General features: G+C 39.9%; 2 protein-coding genes across 2 annotated transcripts in view; one reads left to right on the top strand and one right to left on the bottom strand.

Annotated features, from left to right (window-relative positions):
• Positions 1–341: 341 nt before the first annotated feature.
• Positions 342–839, bottom strand: hoatz (HOATZ cilia and flagella associated protein; the record flags this gene model as incomplete). The annotated part of the gene is made up of 1 exon (XM_084329114.1): positions 342–839. One exon carries the CDS (start codon positions 837–839, stop codon positions 342–344), a length of 498 nt encoding a protein of 165 aa, XP_084185240.1.
• Positions 840–8,144: 7,305 nt separating this feature from the next.
• Positions 8,145–17,657, top strand: part of LOC311240534 (myosin-14-like) — a gene marked incomplete at both ends in the record, with an annotated part of 182,806 nt that continues 173,293 nt past the window's right edge. The window contains 3 exons of the mRNA XM_084329113.1: positions 8,145–8,309; positions 10,708–10,878; positions 14,008–14,164. Coding sequence (XP_084185239.1) covers positions 8,145–8,309; positions 10,708–10,878; positions 14,008–14,164 — 493 coding nt within the window. The remainder of the gene's footprint in view (positions 8,310–10,707; positions 10,879–14,007; positions 14,165–17,657) is intronic.

The following is a 17,657-nucleotide window of genomic DNA, read 5'->3' as shown; positions in this document are numbered from 1 at the left end:
TTCGTTTTATTATTCTAATTCGTGACCTGTTCTGTCTAAATGTTTAAATGTTGAGCGATTTGCAGTGTCAAATTTCCCACGGGATAATAAAAGTATTTCTATTCTATTCTATTCTATTCTATTACCCTAAAATTGTTTCAGCTTAATTGGGATTTTCTTTCCCTGGGGAACCCATTTACAAATCAGTGGGGGGTCGACCGTCCTGACAACAAGGTTGGGCAAGCCTGCCTCCACAAAAATGAAAGTGAATTCACAGGAGCACGAGATATTTCAAAAGTATTCAATTTTACTTAATTATTTTACAGGTTTACTATATCACCCCACACCCCCCCCCCCCTCTCCTATTGAAGCTGTTTGACAATGGCTTTGTCCATCTCCAGTTCTAGTGAGGGTTCCCCCCTGTGTCCTCCTGTCCCCTCTTGCTGGGCTGAGAAAGACACCAGCTCTTTCTCGAGTTGAGTTCTCTGTTCTCTCTGCCTCATCAGCAAAGCCAGTATCTCCTCCCTCTGGTTCGCCATGGCCAGGTATCTCTGTTTTTCTTCCCGTCGTCGCTGGAGCGGAGCGTTTACTACTAGGTCAAGCCGCTCGGGTCCGGGTGTTTTGGGGCCACAGCGATATGCGCCACCGGCGTGGTCTCTGTGCGCCCGAGCCACCGGTAGCCTCTGACGGATATCTGCCGACACTAGTCGCGACTCCTGCGGAGGTGGAAGCCACACGGAGTTCCACATCTGCTTGGCGTAAGACACATTCTCCGGTGACGAGCCGTCGAACACAGTGAAGTACTTCTCAAACTCATCATCATCCTCCTCCGCCGATAACTCGGTCTGTTGGACTGACATTTGCACGGGTTTTGGGTTCAATATATCCCCCCGAAGACACGAAACAGTAAACGTTAGCTAGCGTCAGCTAAAATTGTGAATATCTGCTGTTGTCAGATTTGGTCACCAAGGTAACGGAGGATCGAGGCGGACCGCGCGCACCGCTCCTCCCCCAGGTGTCGCGGGCCACTTTAAATAGGATGCTGCAAGGGCGGAAAGACACGTTTGGTATGCAACCATCTACCTGTCTCACTTCTCACTGGAATACCACTGCGTCCAACCGACAGAGGACCTCCCGACATAACCGAGAAAACAAGGTGAGACTGGAGACTTTTTTTTGGTTCAGTGCTATGTGATGAGGACAGGTATTTATGGATTGATAACTCTACGAATAGATGCTATTCTAGAACAGTGGTCGTCAAACTATTTTGGTGCCAAGGGCCCCCACATTGCTACACATCAGGCAACCCTGTTAGATAAAATGTTGTCTAAAAGGGACCCTATCTGAGAATCATTTAGTTATTTCACAACTGTCTGTATACTGTAGGTGATCAGATAGACGTGGAGAGAGTGAAACCTATGAACAAAACAGTCATTCTTATTTACATTCTAAAGGGCTAAAGTCTATGAAGTAATAGTGACATTTAAAAATGATTCTGGGGACTCCCTGCCCCCCAAGGCTCCCAGAGGCCCATGTTGAGAAAGAAAGGATATCCCATTCAAGTCATTGCATCCTGTTTGTTAGCGTAGTCTCATCTCCACAATAATTGATGATTAAACATGATCAGAAATGACCATATATCCATTCAGCCAAATTGTAAATCAGCTTAAAGTGAGCTACATTTGAGTTTTAACTCGACTGACCCAAAATGTTTACTTTTTAAGGTGACCAAAATGTCACCTTTTACATTCATACTAAACCGTTTCTGGTAAATGAGGCCAGATATAAAATTATGTCAATATACTATTGATGTTTTGTCCCAATTGGCCACACTGCTTTGTGACCTGTCATCATTTTGGTGTAAACGGTAAGCATGGCTGGGCACATGAGGCTACCGTTACACCTTATAAGGTAGTATGGCTGCTAAGTCCTTAGGTGACTTGGTGGCCCTGTAAAGAGGAACACTGAGACAAGCCAGCCAAACATGGGCATTCCAGCATGGCACCTCAGCTGTTTGATATAGGGGTTATCTGTGTGCTCCTTTACATGTTTTATTATCTTGTGTTCAATGGGAGCTTAAAGCTGAAAGTGCAGCCATGTGACCCGCAGGCAGAGACAGAGAAGAGGATAAGTGAGTAAGTAGCCCAAATGCAAAGCTAGGGAAATGCTGGCGTAACGCTATATCAGGTGCCCTGCCGCTCTATCTGTCAGGTGAGGTCATTATGCACTTGACGGCAGTTTGAGATGTAAGGGAGCAGCTTGGCCTTTATCACTGAAGACAAATGTCCAAGCAAGGCCTGTGGTGTAATTTTGCTGTCTCCTCCACATTGTTATTATTTAATAATTTTTTTTTACTGTATATTTACTTTTACTTTTAAAGGCTCAATCAGTGATCCAAGTGTAAACAAATGGGTAGCCTCGCTGCCAAAAATAAGAAATAGGAGACATGTGGGCCTATTCAGTTGATTGGCTGAGCTCTTGATGCAAGGAGGAAGCTAACACACTTTTCTATTTGTATTTGCTGTATTTTGTGGCTATAAAAGGGTTGTTTACGTTGGCATTGTTTGTAGACAGTGGACACTGGAGTAAAACAGATCTTTATTTACACCGGGTTAAGAAATGCCCAAATGGTGTATTTTCCATCTCCAAGCCGGTAAAGAATGAAGGCTGTGTGACTATACTGTTAACCCTGCTGTGTGTTTATTAAGAGATCAACGTTTCTTCACAAGATCCTAATGAAGATCCCCGTGATCAGAAAACACACATCAGGTTTAACAGCACGAGGACTCTGCTCGTTCTGTTGCTGCTCCCCTGTTTGTCATGTGTTTGATGTGCTCTACCTTTGGAATAGAATGGGCAGTGCTATTATTTAGCAGGCCAAAGTGTGACGTTACGTTAGGCTCACATTTTTTAGGTGATGTACTAAAAACTAATTTAATGACGAAGTAGGTCGTTTATTTTCAGAAACTAAGAGTTATTAAATGCAGTTTTCCACATGAAATGGCTGTGAATAGATTTGTTATTTGATAATTTGGCCTGTTTGAGCTACAACACTGAACTTAAAGGGGCACTTCACCAAAAAATAATGCTGATTTATTTTGCACATCATCTCAAAAACATCCAAAAACTCTGAACAGTTTTGCACACATTAATTTAGTCATTGAGAGTGAATGAGTTTGAATATGGCCACCAGTGACCAGGGGACATTGAATCCTTGTGTTGTGTTAATTACAGCTCAATGAAATGATAAGGTAGCAGTCCCTATAAATCAAGGTATTGCTATGTTTACATCTAGGCCTACATCATTTCATTGAGCTGTAATTAACACAACACAATGATTCAATGTCCGCAATGACATCACTGGTCGTTATATTCAAAGTTATAGTACTCTCAATAACTGCCAAACTAAATTAATCTGTGCAAAACTGTTGAGAGTTTTTGGATGTTTTTGAGATGATGTGCAAAATAAATCAGTATTATTTTTTGGTGAAGTGCCCCTTTAAGAGAGAGACACAGAGAGAGAGAGTCAAGATCAGCTCCCCCTTAGTAGCATAAAACCCCAGACTGTAACACAAATAGCCTACTAATATCTTTACCCACTGATAATAATCATGACCAGAGAGAGAGAGAGAGAGAGAGGGGGGGGGGGGAGACAGAGAGAGAGAGAGAGAGAGAGAGAGAGAGAGAGAGAGAGAGAGAGAGAGAGAGAGAGAGAGAGAGAGAGAGAGAGAGAGACTCTTGACCCAAGATATCAGCTCCCTTCATTCCCTTTTCTGTCCAAAACATACAGGTAGAGTTTCCAACTAACTCAAAGTGGAACATGTGTGTAAATGGGTAGATGTGTCTCATGCCAACATGCTGTTGCTGGCTTCATAGGCTACAACCAAGATAGACCTAAAATATTTCAGCTCAACCAAACATGGTATAGTATTTCATGGATGGGACTTTCAACACCATGTTCAAAATTCCCTTATATGCATTACTCACAGCTCGTATCCTATCAGTCTATTATTAAGAAACTAGTACCTCAGACGAAGAACCATATAAGTCCGTTTTAAGTTTTCAGAGGAACAATGTTTTCAATCTTTATTATCTAAAGATGGTAAATTAGAGTGTCATGTTCACTCGTAGGTTATCACATTCACACTGCCAAGTGATTTAGATTAACGACAATATATATGGGCTGTCCAAAAAAAATCTAAACAGACTTATATGGTTCTTCAGTGCAAGGGACGGGAGAGGCTTCTCTTTTAACTTTCATGCACCTTTTGAGGAGCTAACTCATCATGCTCTTCAAGAAACACACCACTTATAGACAAGCATCTCCCCTCATTTTTAACAATCCACTGCAACAAGATAAGAGCTGAAACCTTCACAAACATAAATCATCATAAATGTCTGTGATTTCTCAACCAAATACTATAACATTCCTATATGAGCGAGAGAGACAGAGCAGTGCGCCAGTTAAATATAATAAAACAACAGCATTCTTGTGTTTTCTTTTGCAGAAATTATTATAGGAATATTGTGAACAGTGAATCACTATAGAAATAATCATATATAGTATTTCTATGGTAAAAGCACAGCAATACTATAGTGATTCACCATCATTTCCAATATTCCACTATTGAAATACTATGGTGAATCACTATAGCATTTATGTGGTAAATCTATAGTTGTGTATCAAAGAAACACTGGAATACTATACAGTTTATAAATCAAAAAGACGCTGAAAAACTGATCCATGCCTTTATCTCAAGCCAACTTGACTACTGTAATGCACTCCTCACTGGGCTCCCAAAAGAAAACACAGAACGACTCCAACTCATTAAAAACTCGGCAGCTAGGCTACTAACTAGAACCAAGAGGAGAGACCACATCAGTCCAGTATTAGCTAACCTACACTGGCTTCCGGTAACATTTAGAATTGATTTCAAGGTCCTCCTCCTTATATACAAAGCACTAAATGGAACACAGGACCAAGCTACATTGCAAATTCTCTAGTCAACTATATGTGCCTCCTAGAACATACTACTGGTCTATTGAAGGTTCCAAGCCACAATCTAAGGAAAATCGGGGATGCAGCCTTTGCAAACTATGCACCAAAGTTATGGAACACACTACCTATGGACATTAGGGAATTAGGGAAGCTAGATCTCTTAATATTTTCAAAAATAAGCTAAAAACGTACCTCTTCACCATAGTCTAATACACTCCGCTGTTCATTGTACTGTAGCACTATTTTACTCTGTCCATTCTATTGCATAATTTTACTATCTATTCTATTCTACTATTTTATTGCACTGTATTATTTTACTCTGTCTATTACTTTTATTACAGGTTCAAAACTGTCAGGTATTAAACTGTGGGTTTTAAACAAGAGACTGTCAGGCTTTAAAACTGTGTAGGACCCAGGCCTAGAACTGCACCCTGAGAGAGGGAACTGCACCCTGAGAGGGAGGTTTGCCCTGAGTGGGAGGTTCGAAGGGTCAAAGTGGGTATAAAACAGGAGGGAAGACTGTCAAGTTTTAAACTGTGGATACCAAACAGAGATGGTAAAGACGACTTTGAACTGTTGAACAAATGTGTGAATCACTGTGAAATACTGCGGCATGGTCATGCTGGACCTACAAAAGGCCTTCGACACTGTCAATCACACCATTCTGATTGACAAGCTAAAAGCAATTGGTTTTGATAGTCTATCAGTGAGCTGGATACAATCCTACCTGGAGGGGAGAGAACAGATGGTGGAGGTAAACGGTACCCTACCCCCCCCCCCCTCACAGTGAGCTGTGGTGTTCCACTAGGAAGCATACTAGGACCGCTACTATTCCTAATTTATGCAAATGACATGTCGTCAGCTTGTGACTGCAACTTGTTCCTGTTTGCGGACGACTCAGCCCTGCTGGTCTCTGACAAGAACAAGTTACAGGTTGAAAAAGCCCTCAGCTCGGAACTAGGCAAAATCTGCATATGGCTCGCCGACAACAAACTATCATTACACATGGGCAAAACAGAGTCCATTCTCTTCGGTTCAAATAACAAACTCAGCAAGACCGACGGCTTCTCGGTTACAGTGGGTGACAATATTGTCACAAGGAAAGATGAAATTACCTACCTGGGTTCCATCCTAGAGGCTAATCTTTCCTGTGACAAAATGGCATCCAATGTAATAAAAAAATTCAACCAACGAACTCGATTCTTGTACCGGATCTCCTCTCTGGTAAACAAGAATACCCTGAAGACTCTAGCAGGAGCACTCATTCAAGGGTACTGCGACTATGCTTGCACCTCATGGTACCAAAGCACCTCAAAGGCACTAAAAAACAAATTACAAACATCTCAAAACAATCTAGTCAGACTACTGCTTGACCTGACTCCTAGAACCCACCTCACCCCTGCCCACTTTGACAACCTAGGATGGCTTAGAGTAGACGACAGAGTACAGCAACTTGCAATGGGCTTGGTCTACAAGATACACTACGCGACCAAGGTACCCATGTACATGTCAAAATACTTCCCAAAGGTCAGTGAATACCACGATCACAACACCAGAGGGAGCTCCACAAATCATGTTAAACCCAGATTCGGCTCAAACAAGGGACTAAACACGTTTCGCAATTATGCCACATCAATGTGGAACGCCCTACCCAAAGCTGTAAAGGAATGTGAATCACTACCCACTTTCAAAAACACTCTAAAAAAACACCTACGGGAGACTGCAATTCGAAACTGGCCCCTACAAATGTCCTAACCCAGTTGTACAGTAAATTACCAAGTATGGCTTTGTCAGTATTCCAGTGTACAGTGTCCCCCCCCCCCTACCCAACCCCCCCACAAATAGTACTGTATTTGCAAATCTGATATGTCATAAATGTATAGATGTAGCAGTACTGTCTATCTGTATGTCATGTATGTCATATATGTTATGATGAATTGAAAATGGGGGACCCTGATGTAAACAAGACGAAAGTCTTTCTCTGGTCTGCATCCCCTTAACAATTGTATGTATTGAGCTGTACTGTACTGTACCCATTCTGCAATCTGTTAATAAACTTTTCAATCAATCAATCAATGAACGGCCAGCCAAGCTGGTGGCAACGCCGAAAGCTGGGCTCGAACCCAGCATCTCCTGCGTTGGTGACGAGCGCAATCTCCGCTACGCCACCTGACCGCCCTATTCTACTATTTTATTGCACTGCACTATTGCACTATTTTACTCTGTCTATTTTATCTTACTCGTTTTATTATTGTCTATTTAAAACTGAATCAAACCATAAACAAGGTGGCCTGTTGGGATGTTAGATCTTAATGTGAAAAACTGTGATTTTATATGTCTGCACTTTATGTGCTCATTTTATGCCTGTTTTTTTTCGGTTGTGAAGCACTTTGAGCTGCAGTTTCTATATGAAAGGTGCTATACAAATAAAGTTTATTATTATTATTATTATTATTATTATTATTATTATTATTATTATTATTATTATTATTATTATTATTATTATTATTATTATTATTATTATTATTATTATTATTATTATTATTATTATTATTATTATTATTATTATTATTATTATTATTATTATTATTATTATTATACATAACTACAGTATTTCTGTGGTAAATATCTATAGTATGTTTAAACCTTTTTATTTTAAATCTTTATAAAACACTACTATACTATAGGTTTTACTATATAGCTAGACTTGGCTGCTTAGGGTGAGAACAAACCATGAGTGTCACACCGAAGATGGAATGGAGTAAGATCCCAATCAGAAGCAGTTCTCTTGGGTCAAGAATATATAATTTTCTCTGTCTCTCAACTCGCCCCCCTCACTACTCTATGTAGGGTTGAACGATTTGGAAGAAAATATGTTATATGATTCCTGTCAGGGATGTACTATTACATATATGTGTACTGTTATGTATTCCTGAACAGTTGTGTGTCTGTACTGTTGTTTATTACCTTAATTTAATTAAAACAATTCTGATATTTTTTTGTCTTCACCAGGTCAGAGGTCGACTCAACTGCACGTGAGGCTGTAGAGGTTGGCTCAGTCGGCAGTGACACACCAGAGACCGACCCAACCACCATCGACAGCAACGACATACCAGAGGAGATTGAAGCGCCAGAGGCCGACTTAACGTCCAGTGATACCTCCAAGATGGCCGACGCAGCCGGCGACGACAGCAAGTTCCTCTTCACAGAGAATGACTTTTCCACTGGTGGGATGGCGCAAGCTGATTGGTCAGCCAAGAAGATGGTGTGGGTCCCCTCGGCGAGGGAGGGCTTTGAGGCGGCCAGCGTCAAGGAGGAGAAGGGGGATGAGGTAGGGCGGGGCCTGCCTGGGGGATGAGGTAGTGCTTGCTGGGGGATGAGGTAGGGCCTGCCCGGGGTACCATCATCATTGCTCTGTCCCAACACCTGTGTAGAAGGCTTTCCCAAATCACTATAGAGATTCACCACAGAAATACTGTAGTGACTTATAGTATTCCTGTTTATTTTCCATACACACTATAGATTTACTACAGAAATACTGTAGTGATTATAGTATTCCTGTGTTTAATTTTCATACACACTATAGATTTACCGCAGAAATACTGTAGTGATTTATAATATTCCTTTGTTTATTTTTCATATACACTATATATTTACCACAGAAATACTGTAGGGATTTATAGTATTCCTTTGTTTATTTTTCATATACATACACTATAGATTTACCACAGAAATACTGTAGTGATTTATAGTATTCCTGTGTTTTCTTTCACACACACACACACTATAGATTTACCACAGAAATACTGTACTAAATCCCCTTAAACTGGCTCAATGACCTAGGTCCATAAAGATGGTGGTTTCCTGGAGTGATGTCATTCGGCTCACTCAGCTCATCCTATTTTCCAAAATGTTGTGGACATTTTCACCATGGGATGTGTAATGACATCAACCTAGAGGACTGACATCTTTTGGCAGATTTGTACATTCCTAATAGATCTATTTAGCTATTAGGTAGAATATAATAGGGAATTTTTTATTTATTTAATTATTTATCTTCTACCTCTGCTAGAAGTGGAGCTTCTTGTGTGAAGACACCACACGCTTTGAGCCTTAGCCATTAAGGGACCATGCCAGTCTAATTCTGAATTCTCCCCATTATCAGACATTTTGTGTTCATAGACTGTGTATAAAGTGTATGTTTTGGTAGATCTCAGCCTACCGTTCACACTGCCATTGATGATGCTCCATGAAACTTGAAAGTCGCTCATATAGGTAATTTAGCCTTGTGAAAATCACCTTTACATTCCCTATGTTACTTTATTACTCCACTACAAGCTATTCAAACCGGGAGCACCTGGGAGTTAATAACAAGCACACCCAACAGAATGCAGACATTTGACGTGTGGAGCTTCTAGTAGAGTCATAGAGGGTTTATATCGGTACAGTGGTTTTCAGAAGGTACATATGCCTAGCAACTTTCAAGTCTCATGGAATATTTCCCACCCTTTTTCAACATCAATGGCAGTGTGAATGGCGTTTCGTAAGGTAAGCTGATATCAGCTAAAACACATATCGTATACACCTACGAACACAAATTGTTTTAAAATCTCCAGTAATGATGAGAAGTCGAAATTAGACAGGTATGGTCCTTAAAAATATCATAAAGACACATGTTGACATTCTATAAGATGACATCTTGACACCTCATAGGATTTATACTAAAGCCACATAATGGGCACATTGTGTCCCCTACATTGTCCCCCACATTGTAACCCTAACTAACCTTACTGTCATGCACTTGTCCTAATAAACTAACCTACACTGTAGCACTCAACACTTTGATGAACATTGTTACTCAGCTGAGTTGTGCCCTTCCTGATGACTTGTCGTACAGAACTTGTAAGTCGCTTTGGATAAAAGCGTCAGCTAAATGACTAAATGTAAATGTAATGTAAATTGTGTCGTGGGGTAGACTACGTCTCTTGGGGTAGACTATGTCTCTTGAGGTAGACTACGTCTCTTGAGGTAGACTATGTCTCTTGGGGTAGACTACATCTCTTGGGGTAGACTACGTATCTTGGGGTAGACTACATCTCTTGGGGTAGACTACGTATCTTGGGGTAGATTATGTCTCTTGGGGTAGACTACATCTCTTGGGGTAGACTACATCTCTTGGGGTAGACTACGTATCTTGGGGTAGACTACATCTCTTGGGGTAGACTACGTATCTTGGGGTAGATTATGTCTCTTGGGGTAGACTACATCTCTTGGGGTAGACTACGTCTCTTGAGGTAGACTACATCTCTTGGGGTAGACTACGTATCTTGGGGTAGACTACATCTCTTGGGGTAGACTACGTATCTTGGGGTAGATTATGTCTCTTGAGGTAGACTATGTCTCTTGATGTTGACTACATCTCTTGGGGTAGACTACGTATCTTGGGGTAGACTATATCTCTTGAGGTTGACTACGTCTCTTGGGGTAGACTATGTCTCTTGGGGTAGACTATGTCTCTTGGGGTAGACTACGTCTCTTGGGGTTGACTATGTCTCTTGGGGTAGACTATGTCTCTTGGGGTTGACTACGTCTCTTGGGAAGTTGGGGTAGACTACATAACTTGTGGTAAACTATGTCTCTTGGCGTAAACTACGTCTCTTGGCGTAAACCATGTCCTGAACTACCTTATTGTGTAAACCCCTTTTCTGATCTACACCACCTGGCTGTAGGTGCTGGTGGAGCTGGGCAACGGTCAGAAGATGACAGTGAACAAAGACGACATCCAGAAGATGAACCCACCCAAGTTCAGCAAAGTGGAGGACATGGCAGCTCTCACCTGCCTCAACGAAGCCTCCATCATGAACAACCTGCGAGAGCGTTACTTCTCCAGCCTCATCTATGTGAGGAAGACACACACACACACACATTAATTTCTTCTTGTCATCCTTCAAATATACAATACATGAGGACTTTGAAGACACACTCAATTTCATTTTGGGTCAATTAAAGTAAGGACAATGTAGACTTGTACAACTATGTGGAATATGCATGTGGTTACGTTTATACATGGTTCTCAAAATTATCATCTTTTTTTGCCTTTGCACTTTTCTCCCATATCCCAATTTTGTCACTATGCCAATTCCCTCCTGGTCGTTGCGCTGCCCTACTGTCGGTCTGGAGAGGGTGTAGACTACCACATGCCTCCTCGGATACGTGGAGTCACCAGACTCTTTTGACACTAACTACGAGGAGTTTCACTGGGAGAGGGTAACGTACACAGAGGTTCACGCTATCTCCCCCAGATCCCCTCCCTACTGAACAGGCACCCTGACCAACCAGTAGGAGTCGCTAATGCAATGACCACCAGCTTCCCACCCGCAAACACTGGCAATTGTGTTTGTTGGGACGGCTGACCAAGCCGGAGGTACCGCTGCCGGGAATTAGACCTCACTACCCAGCCACCCCCATCTTAGTGCAGCTAAGAGTGTTGCTGAGTAGAATTATCCTAAAAAACTATGTATAGACTTATACAAACATAATCCCTCTCAATCATCTCTTATAACCCACTAGAAGTGCAGGGGTAAGCGGTGGGGGGTAAGGCTAAGAGAATCATCAAGGACTCCAGCCACCCGAACAACTGCCTCTTTGAACTGCTGCGGTCAGGCAAGCGATACCGGAGTCTCAAGGCGAGCACAGAAAGACTCAGAAGAAGCTTCTATCCCAAGGCCATCAGGCTGCTCAACGAACAATAAACACTATACAACAACCATCAAATGCACACAGCACACACATCCACACGCACACACTCACTTTAAACAAACAACACACTGCAGCACCCACTCTCCACACTTTAGATCACCTAAACACACTTTATATATATTGGTAAAGGATTTGCACTACAACTCGTACACATTACTGTAAATTGTACCTAAATTGTACCTCATCCCATTTCTGCTTTGCACTATATAGTATTGTATATTAGTACACTGCATAGTATATTCATTGTATATTATATGGTAACTCAGTTACTTCTATTCTGCATCGAACATTGTACATATGTCTATACTGAACATTGTGACCTCTATTTTTACTTCAAATTTACATGCTATACTATTTTATTTCATACTTATCTTGTCTAGCACAGTCTCTGGAGCGTAACAGTAAGAAGCATTTTGTATAAAAGTATTCTGTACTTCTGTATGACAAATATTAAAGAAACTTGAACTTGAAACTTGAAGTGTGTGGTGGTGGTGTCTTTATGACCCACTAGAAGTGTGTGGTGGTGTCTTTATCTGCAGAGACCCTTCCCTCTGCTGGGACTTTCTTATTTTGCTGTGCTCTGGAAGTTTCTGGGCATCAGCCTTTGGGCAGCATGTGGATGTTATGCGCATGTTATGTGCGCGTTGCATGCATGTATCACCTCCTGACTCCCTACATTTCCACACATGGAATGCACCTGATTGGAAAAACGCGCTGCTAGTGGGCAGTCCGTGGTTCTCTGCTCCCGTTTTCAAAAAGAAAATGGCCTGGCTTGCACACTCGTCAGCTTTCTCTTTTTCTACCTAAAGTTGAACCTAAAACAAGTTTGATATGATATTGCGGGATCTTGAGTCATATTTGATCTGCAATGCCTAGTTTGACAGTTTGTTCTGAATTTAGTTTGATGGTACAGTGTTTCCTATATAATTTAGGAAAGGTATTTACTTATTTATAAATGTACTATGTAAGCACCACATTGTTTTGGTCTGACATGCTGCTGCTCTAGTGACATCTAGTGGCTGAAACTACTCAGTCTGCTTTTAAGTGTAGTTTCCCGTGGAGATATTTTTGCATTCAATTGAGCGCCATAGTGCCACACGTGATAGGGTGATCCTCCTGTTGGCTCACCTACATTCAGAGTTTACAACCAATCACTGTGTGTCAAACTTTCCTTTGTCCTCCAATCACATCTTTTCTTCCACAGCATTTATAGGGGTATTTTAAGAATTCACATAATGTTCTACCTGTGCCCCAGGACAGTTCAGTCAGTATTTGTGAACACGCACCACCACTCTTTTCATATCATGCCTATTTTAAACCTCATTTGGGTGTTCATACTAAACATTTTAAACCTCATTTGGATGTTCACACTAAACATTTTAAACCTCATTTGGGTGTTCATACTAAACATTTTAAACTGAATTTGGGTGTTCACACTAAACATTTTAAACCTCATTTGGATGTTCACACTAAATATTTTAAACCTCATTTGGGTGTAAACATTTTAAACTGAATTTGTGTGTTCACACTAAGGCTGTCAAAGTTAACGCGTTATTAACATTGTAAAACATTTTATCGCGAGATTAACGTTTAAAAAAGTATTGATTTAAAAAAAAATTGATTTCTTTTTAAACTAGACTTCACGCATGTGTATTATTGATACTCTCATTGATACTATGTTTGTTTCTGACTCAATCTTTAGAATTTCTTTCAAAATGTTGAATTTGATGCAAATTTGCAATGCATGAGGGTCATCCCTTTGTGTTAAATGGCTGCATAACGCATGCATATGTTGACTCTCATGTTGATAAGAGTATTACAACTTGAAAAAGATCCGTTTAAGGTAGATTTAGAACAGATAAAAAAAATGGGATTAATTTGCGATTAATCGCGAGTTAACTATGGACAATCATGCGATCAGATTAAATATTTTAATCGATTGAAAGCCTTAGTTCACACTAAACATTTTAAACCTCATTTGGGTGTCCATACTAAACATTTTAAAGTAAATTTGTGTGTCCATACTAAACGTTAATTTGGGTGCCCATACTAAACATTTTAAAGTAAATTTGTGTGTCCATACTAAACATTTTAAAGTAAATTTGTGTGTTCACACTAAACATTTTAAAGTTAATTTGTGTGTTCACACTAAACACTTTAAACATTGTTTGGATGTTCACACTAAACACAAAATCAGTGTCCCATTAATTTTCTTTCGAGATATCATGTCTAACGTCCAACCTCTCTTGTCTTTCCTCGCTGCTCCCCAGACGTACTCGGGTCTGTTCTGCGTGGTGGTGAACCCTTACAAGATGCTGCCCATCTACTCAGAGAAGGTCATAGAGATGTACAAGGGCAAGAAACGCCACGAGGTGCCCCCACACATCTACTCCATCACTGACAACGCATACAGAAACATGTTGCAAGGTAACGCAGGAGGTTTGCTCTGCATGTGTCTGTGTGTCTCATCATTGCTCAGGGTGGGATTCCTTTCTACCCTGTTCCCACCCGGAGTAATACGTAAGAGCAAAATGGCCGCCATGTGAATATGGTCAATATAGGGTTCATATTCTGAATCCCAAAACTGTACCCTTATCCAGAAGAGCCCCTTAGGAACTCTTGGGCTATGTTTCCTCCTCACCTCTGAATTCAGGGAATATGATTCCTTGAGTTGCCGGTGTCAACCTTCGTAGGGGCGGTTTCTGAGCATGTCAGACACATTGGTTTGGAACATGCTGTGAGACAACGTCCGCTCATCTTTGAACACTAGATTTTCTTAAATCTTGATTTTTTTTTATTTTTATTTGTCTCGAACATAGAAACATAAAACAAGTTTAAAAAACAAAAAGGTAAATACTCGAAGACTATTTCCATACAATAAGTGTTCGAGAAGGAACAGGGGGAAGTAAAACAACTTATCAAGCCCTGCCCCTTCCTTACAATATTTGACATTATAATTTAATAAAAATAAAAATAATATAACAAATAATAAAAAATAAAATAAAAGTACAGTTTTTTATATATCCAAATATCCAAATGAGAAAAAATAATAGGCAGTCACATTGCTGCTCAAGCTCCTCTCTCTTATATGTGTCCATAAGTGCTTGTTTATAGCTACCTTTAAATGTATTGATATTTTTGCATAATTTTATACTCGCATCCAGACCATTCCAGAGTGATACCCCACAAACTGCAATGCACATACTTTTAAGAGTTGTATGTACCGTAGGTTGCTTTAAAGCTAATGTCCCTCTAAAATTATAAACACTCTCTCTAGCCATGACATTTTTTTGAATGTTGCTTGGTAATTTGTTTTTTATTGCCAGAAACATAATTTGTGCAGATTTGAATTTGATTAAGTCCATGAATTAAATTTTTTGACTCCTTACAAACAGACTATTTGTGTGATCTAAATATCTACCATGATGTACTATCCGTATGGCTCTTTTTTGCAGTGTGCATATCTTTTGTAAGTTGCTTTTATAAGTATTTCCCCAGGTTTCAACACAATATGATAGATATGGTACAATGGGTCTCATTCCCGAACGGATTTACGACCACAAATGTCCTCTTAGGCAGATTTCTGCCAATTTAAGACATATTAGGGCTGGTAGCGTGATTCCCCAAATTTTCCTGAAATCAGATTTGAGCGTGGCTGAGAGCAGATTTAAGAGTGCTGAGGAGCACACTTATGATTGATTGACTAATTGAAATGTTTATTAACTTGACAGACTGTGTTCTCATAGTGATTCCTTCATGTCAACGCTACAGGCCTCCTTGGAATTAATTACTTAATCATAATTAAAATAAATGACAATATTTGTACGATAAGAAATTACGCATTTGATGTCGGAAAAATAAATAATATGGAGTCATCTGATCACAGGGCAGCTGGATTAACCATATCTGAACCAGCTATTTTGGACAAATGTATAATTACTTTAATTACTCAGATATTCAAACACAATTATGCAATTATTGTCAAATGATTGAAAATAATAATTATTTAATGCCTTCTGTGGAATTTGTATTTCTTATTTGTTACATATCTGTTTTAATGGTATACAGTGGGACAGACCTTTGTTTGATATAAACCTGCATTCCTTCGAATATATCATTAATCAATTAAACTTATATTGAAATACACGATATAGCCTATACACCAACACTGAAATGACAGTGGATAAATAAATAAATAAGAACAAAATCTAATCGGTGGAGATAGACTGCATTAATATTCCATAACAAGTCTTGTGTGCGCCAGTATGGCCTACGTGTCTAATGAATGAACAGTATAGGCTTAATATATTCTAGTTACTTGTTTCATTAGGATTCAGTAGATACTATATATATATGCTCTGCCCTACGTACAGTATAAGTACAGTCTGTATGTATACAGACTGTACCTATACTGTACGTAGGGCAGAGCATATATATAGTATCTACTAAATCCTAATGAAACAAGTCATTAATGGAATAATAAGCCTATACTGCGTTCATTCATTACGCCGTATAGGCTATATACCAGAGAAAGACGTTTGTCTTGTTTACATTATATATATATATATATATATATATATATATATATATATATATATATATATATATATATATATATATATATATATATATATATATATATATATATATATATATATATATATATATATATATATATATATGTAAACAAGACAAACGTCTTTCTCTGGTCTGCATCCCCTTAACAATTGTGTGTATTGAGCCGTACTGTATTGTACCCATTCTGCAATCTGTTAAATAAAGTTTTCATTCATTCATTCATATACAGTACTGTGCGCATGTAGTGGCGGCTCTACCACTAGGGGCGCTCGGGCGCCGCCCCCCCTCAGCTCCTACCCTGGTTATATGAGAGAACAAGAAAAATAAGTTTTTAGTTTTTTGTTTTAAAGCCCTATAAATAATATAAACATGTTTAAAATTAATAATATTTACTCATTTTAAGTATGTTTGTGTTTCCAATGCACAATATAACGTTATTATATTAAAAAAGAAATACTTGTTTTCTTGAACAGGAAGTGACGTTTTTTTTAATTTTTTCGTATTTCTCGCCCGGGCTAGAAGCGATAGCGCTCTGAGTGCGCGTCACAGTTTGATCGCTGTCTCCGTCACAGCCAATCAGTGCATACGGCGTTGTGCGTTGAAATATGACTATTATGTTGGAATCCGAGCGCGATTTGAAGCGGTCTAGCCAGCAGCGTGAACTTCCGTGAAGAATTTCCATAGCCGCATTTCGCGGAGACGCTCTCTGATTGGCCGACGCCAGTATTTTTTTCCATGGCAGAATTTCACAGAGACGATCTCTGATTGGCCGAATCCAATTTCTAATGTTCCAATTCTAGCTTCTAGCTTGGTTCCTAGGTTGGTCCTAGGTTGGTCGGTGGAGATAGTTGTGTTGTTGTGAGATGCATGCAGCTGTTTGTCTTAGACGAGCGTGCCGTGACTGCAAGTTCTTTAGACTGTTAAGCTTAGGCACTCTTTCAAAGTTGGTTAAGGTTAGAGTTTGTCTTAGAGCATGGCGATAGAACGCCAGGTAGTTTGCAGTCTGTTCGAGCGGAAATGGACAAAGGAATGTACTTGTTGAGTGTTGTGCTAACGAGCTCAGCTAACACTTGGCTAACAAGCTATATGGCGGATTATACACGTTTATCAAGCTCTCCTGCCCTGGACGTTTCAACTAAACAGTGAGTCTCTCTCTCTCTCTCTCTCTCTCTCTCTCTCTCTCTCTCTCTCTCTCTCTCTCTCTCTCTCTCTCTCTCTCTCTGTGCTTAACGTTAACGTTTGTAAATAGTTTTTTTTAGGAGCAGTACTACTGCTGGCCATTCATGAAGCGAGACATTGCTGATTGTTTATTTATTTTATAACACAAGACTATGACTACCAA

Source organism: Notolepis coatsorum (assembly GCF_963971535.1).
Source record: "Notolepis coatsorum genome assembly, chromosome: 14".
Classification (NCBI taxonomy): Eukaryota; Metazoa; Chordata; class Actinopteri; order Aulopiformes; family Paralepididae; genus Notolepis; species Notolepis coatsorum.
The sequence above is the reverse complement of the archived record's forward strand: the minus strand, read 5'-3'. Positions and strand labels throughout refer to the sequence as shown.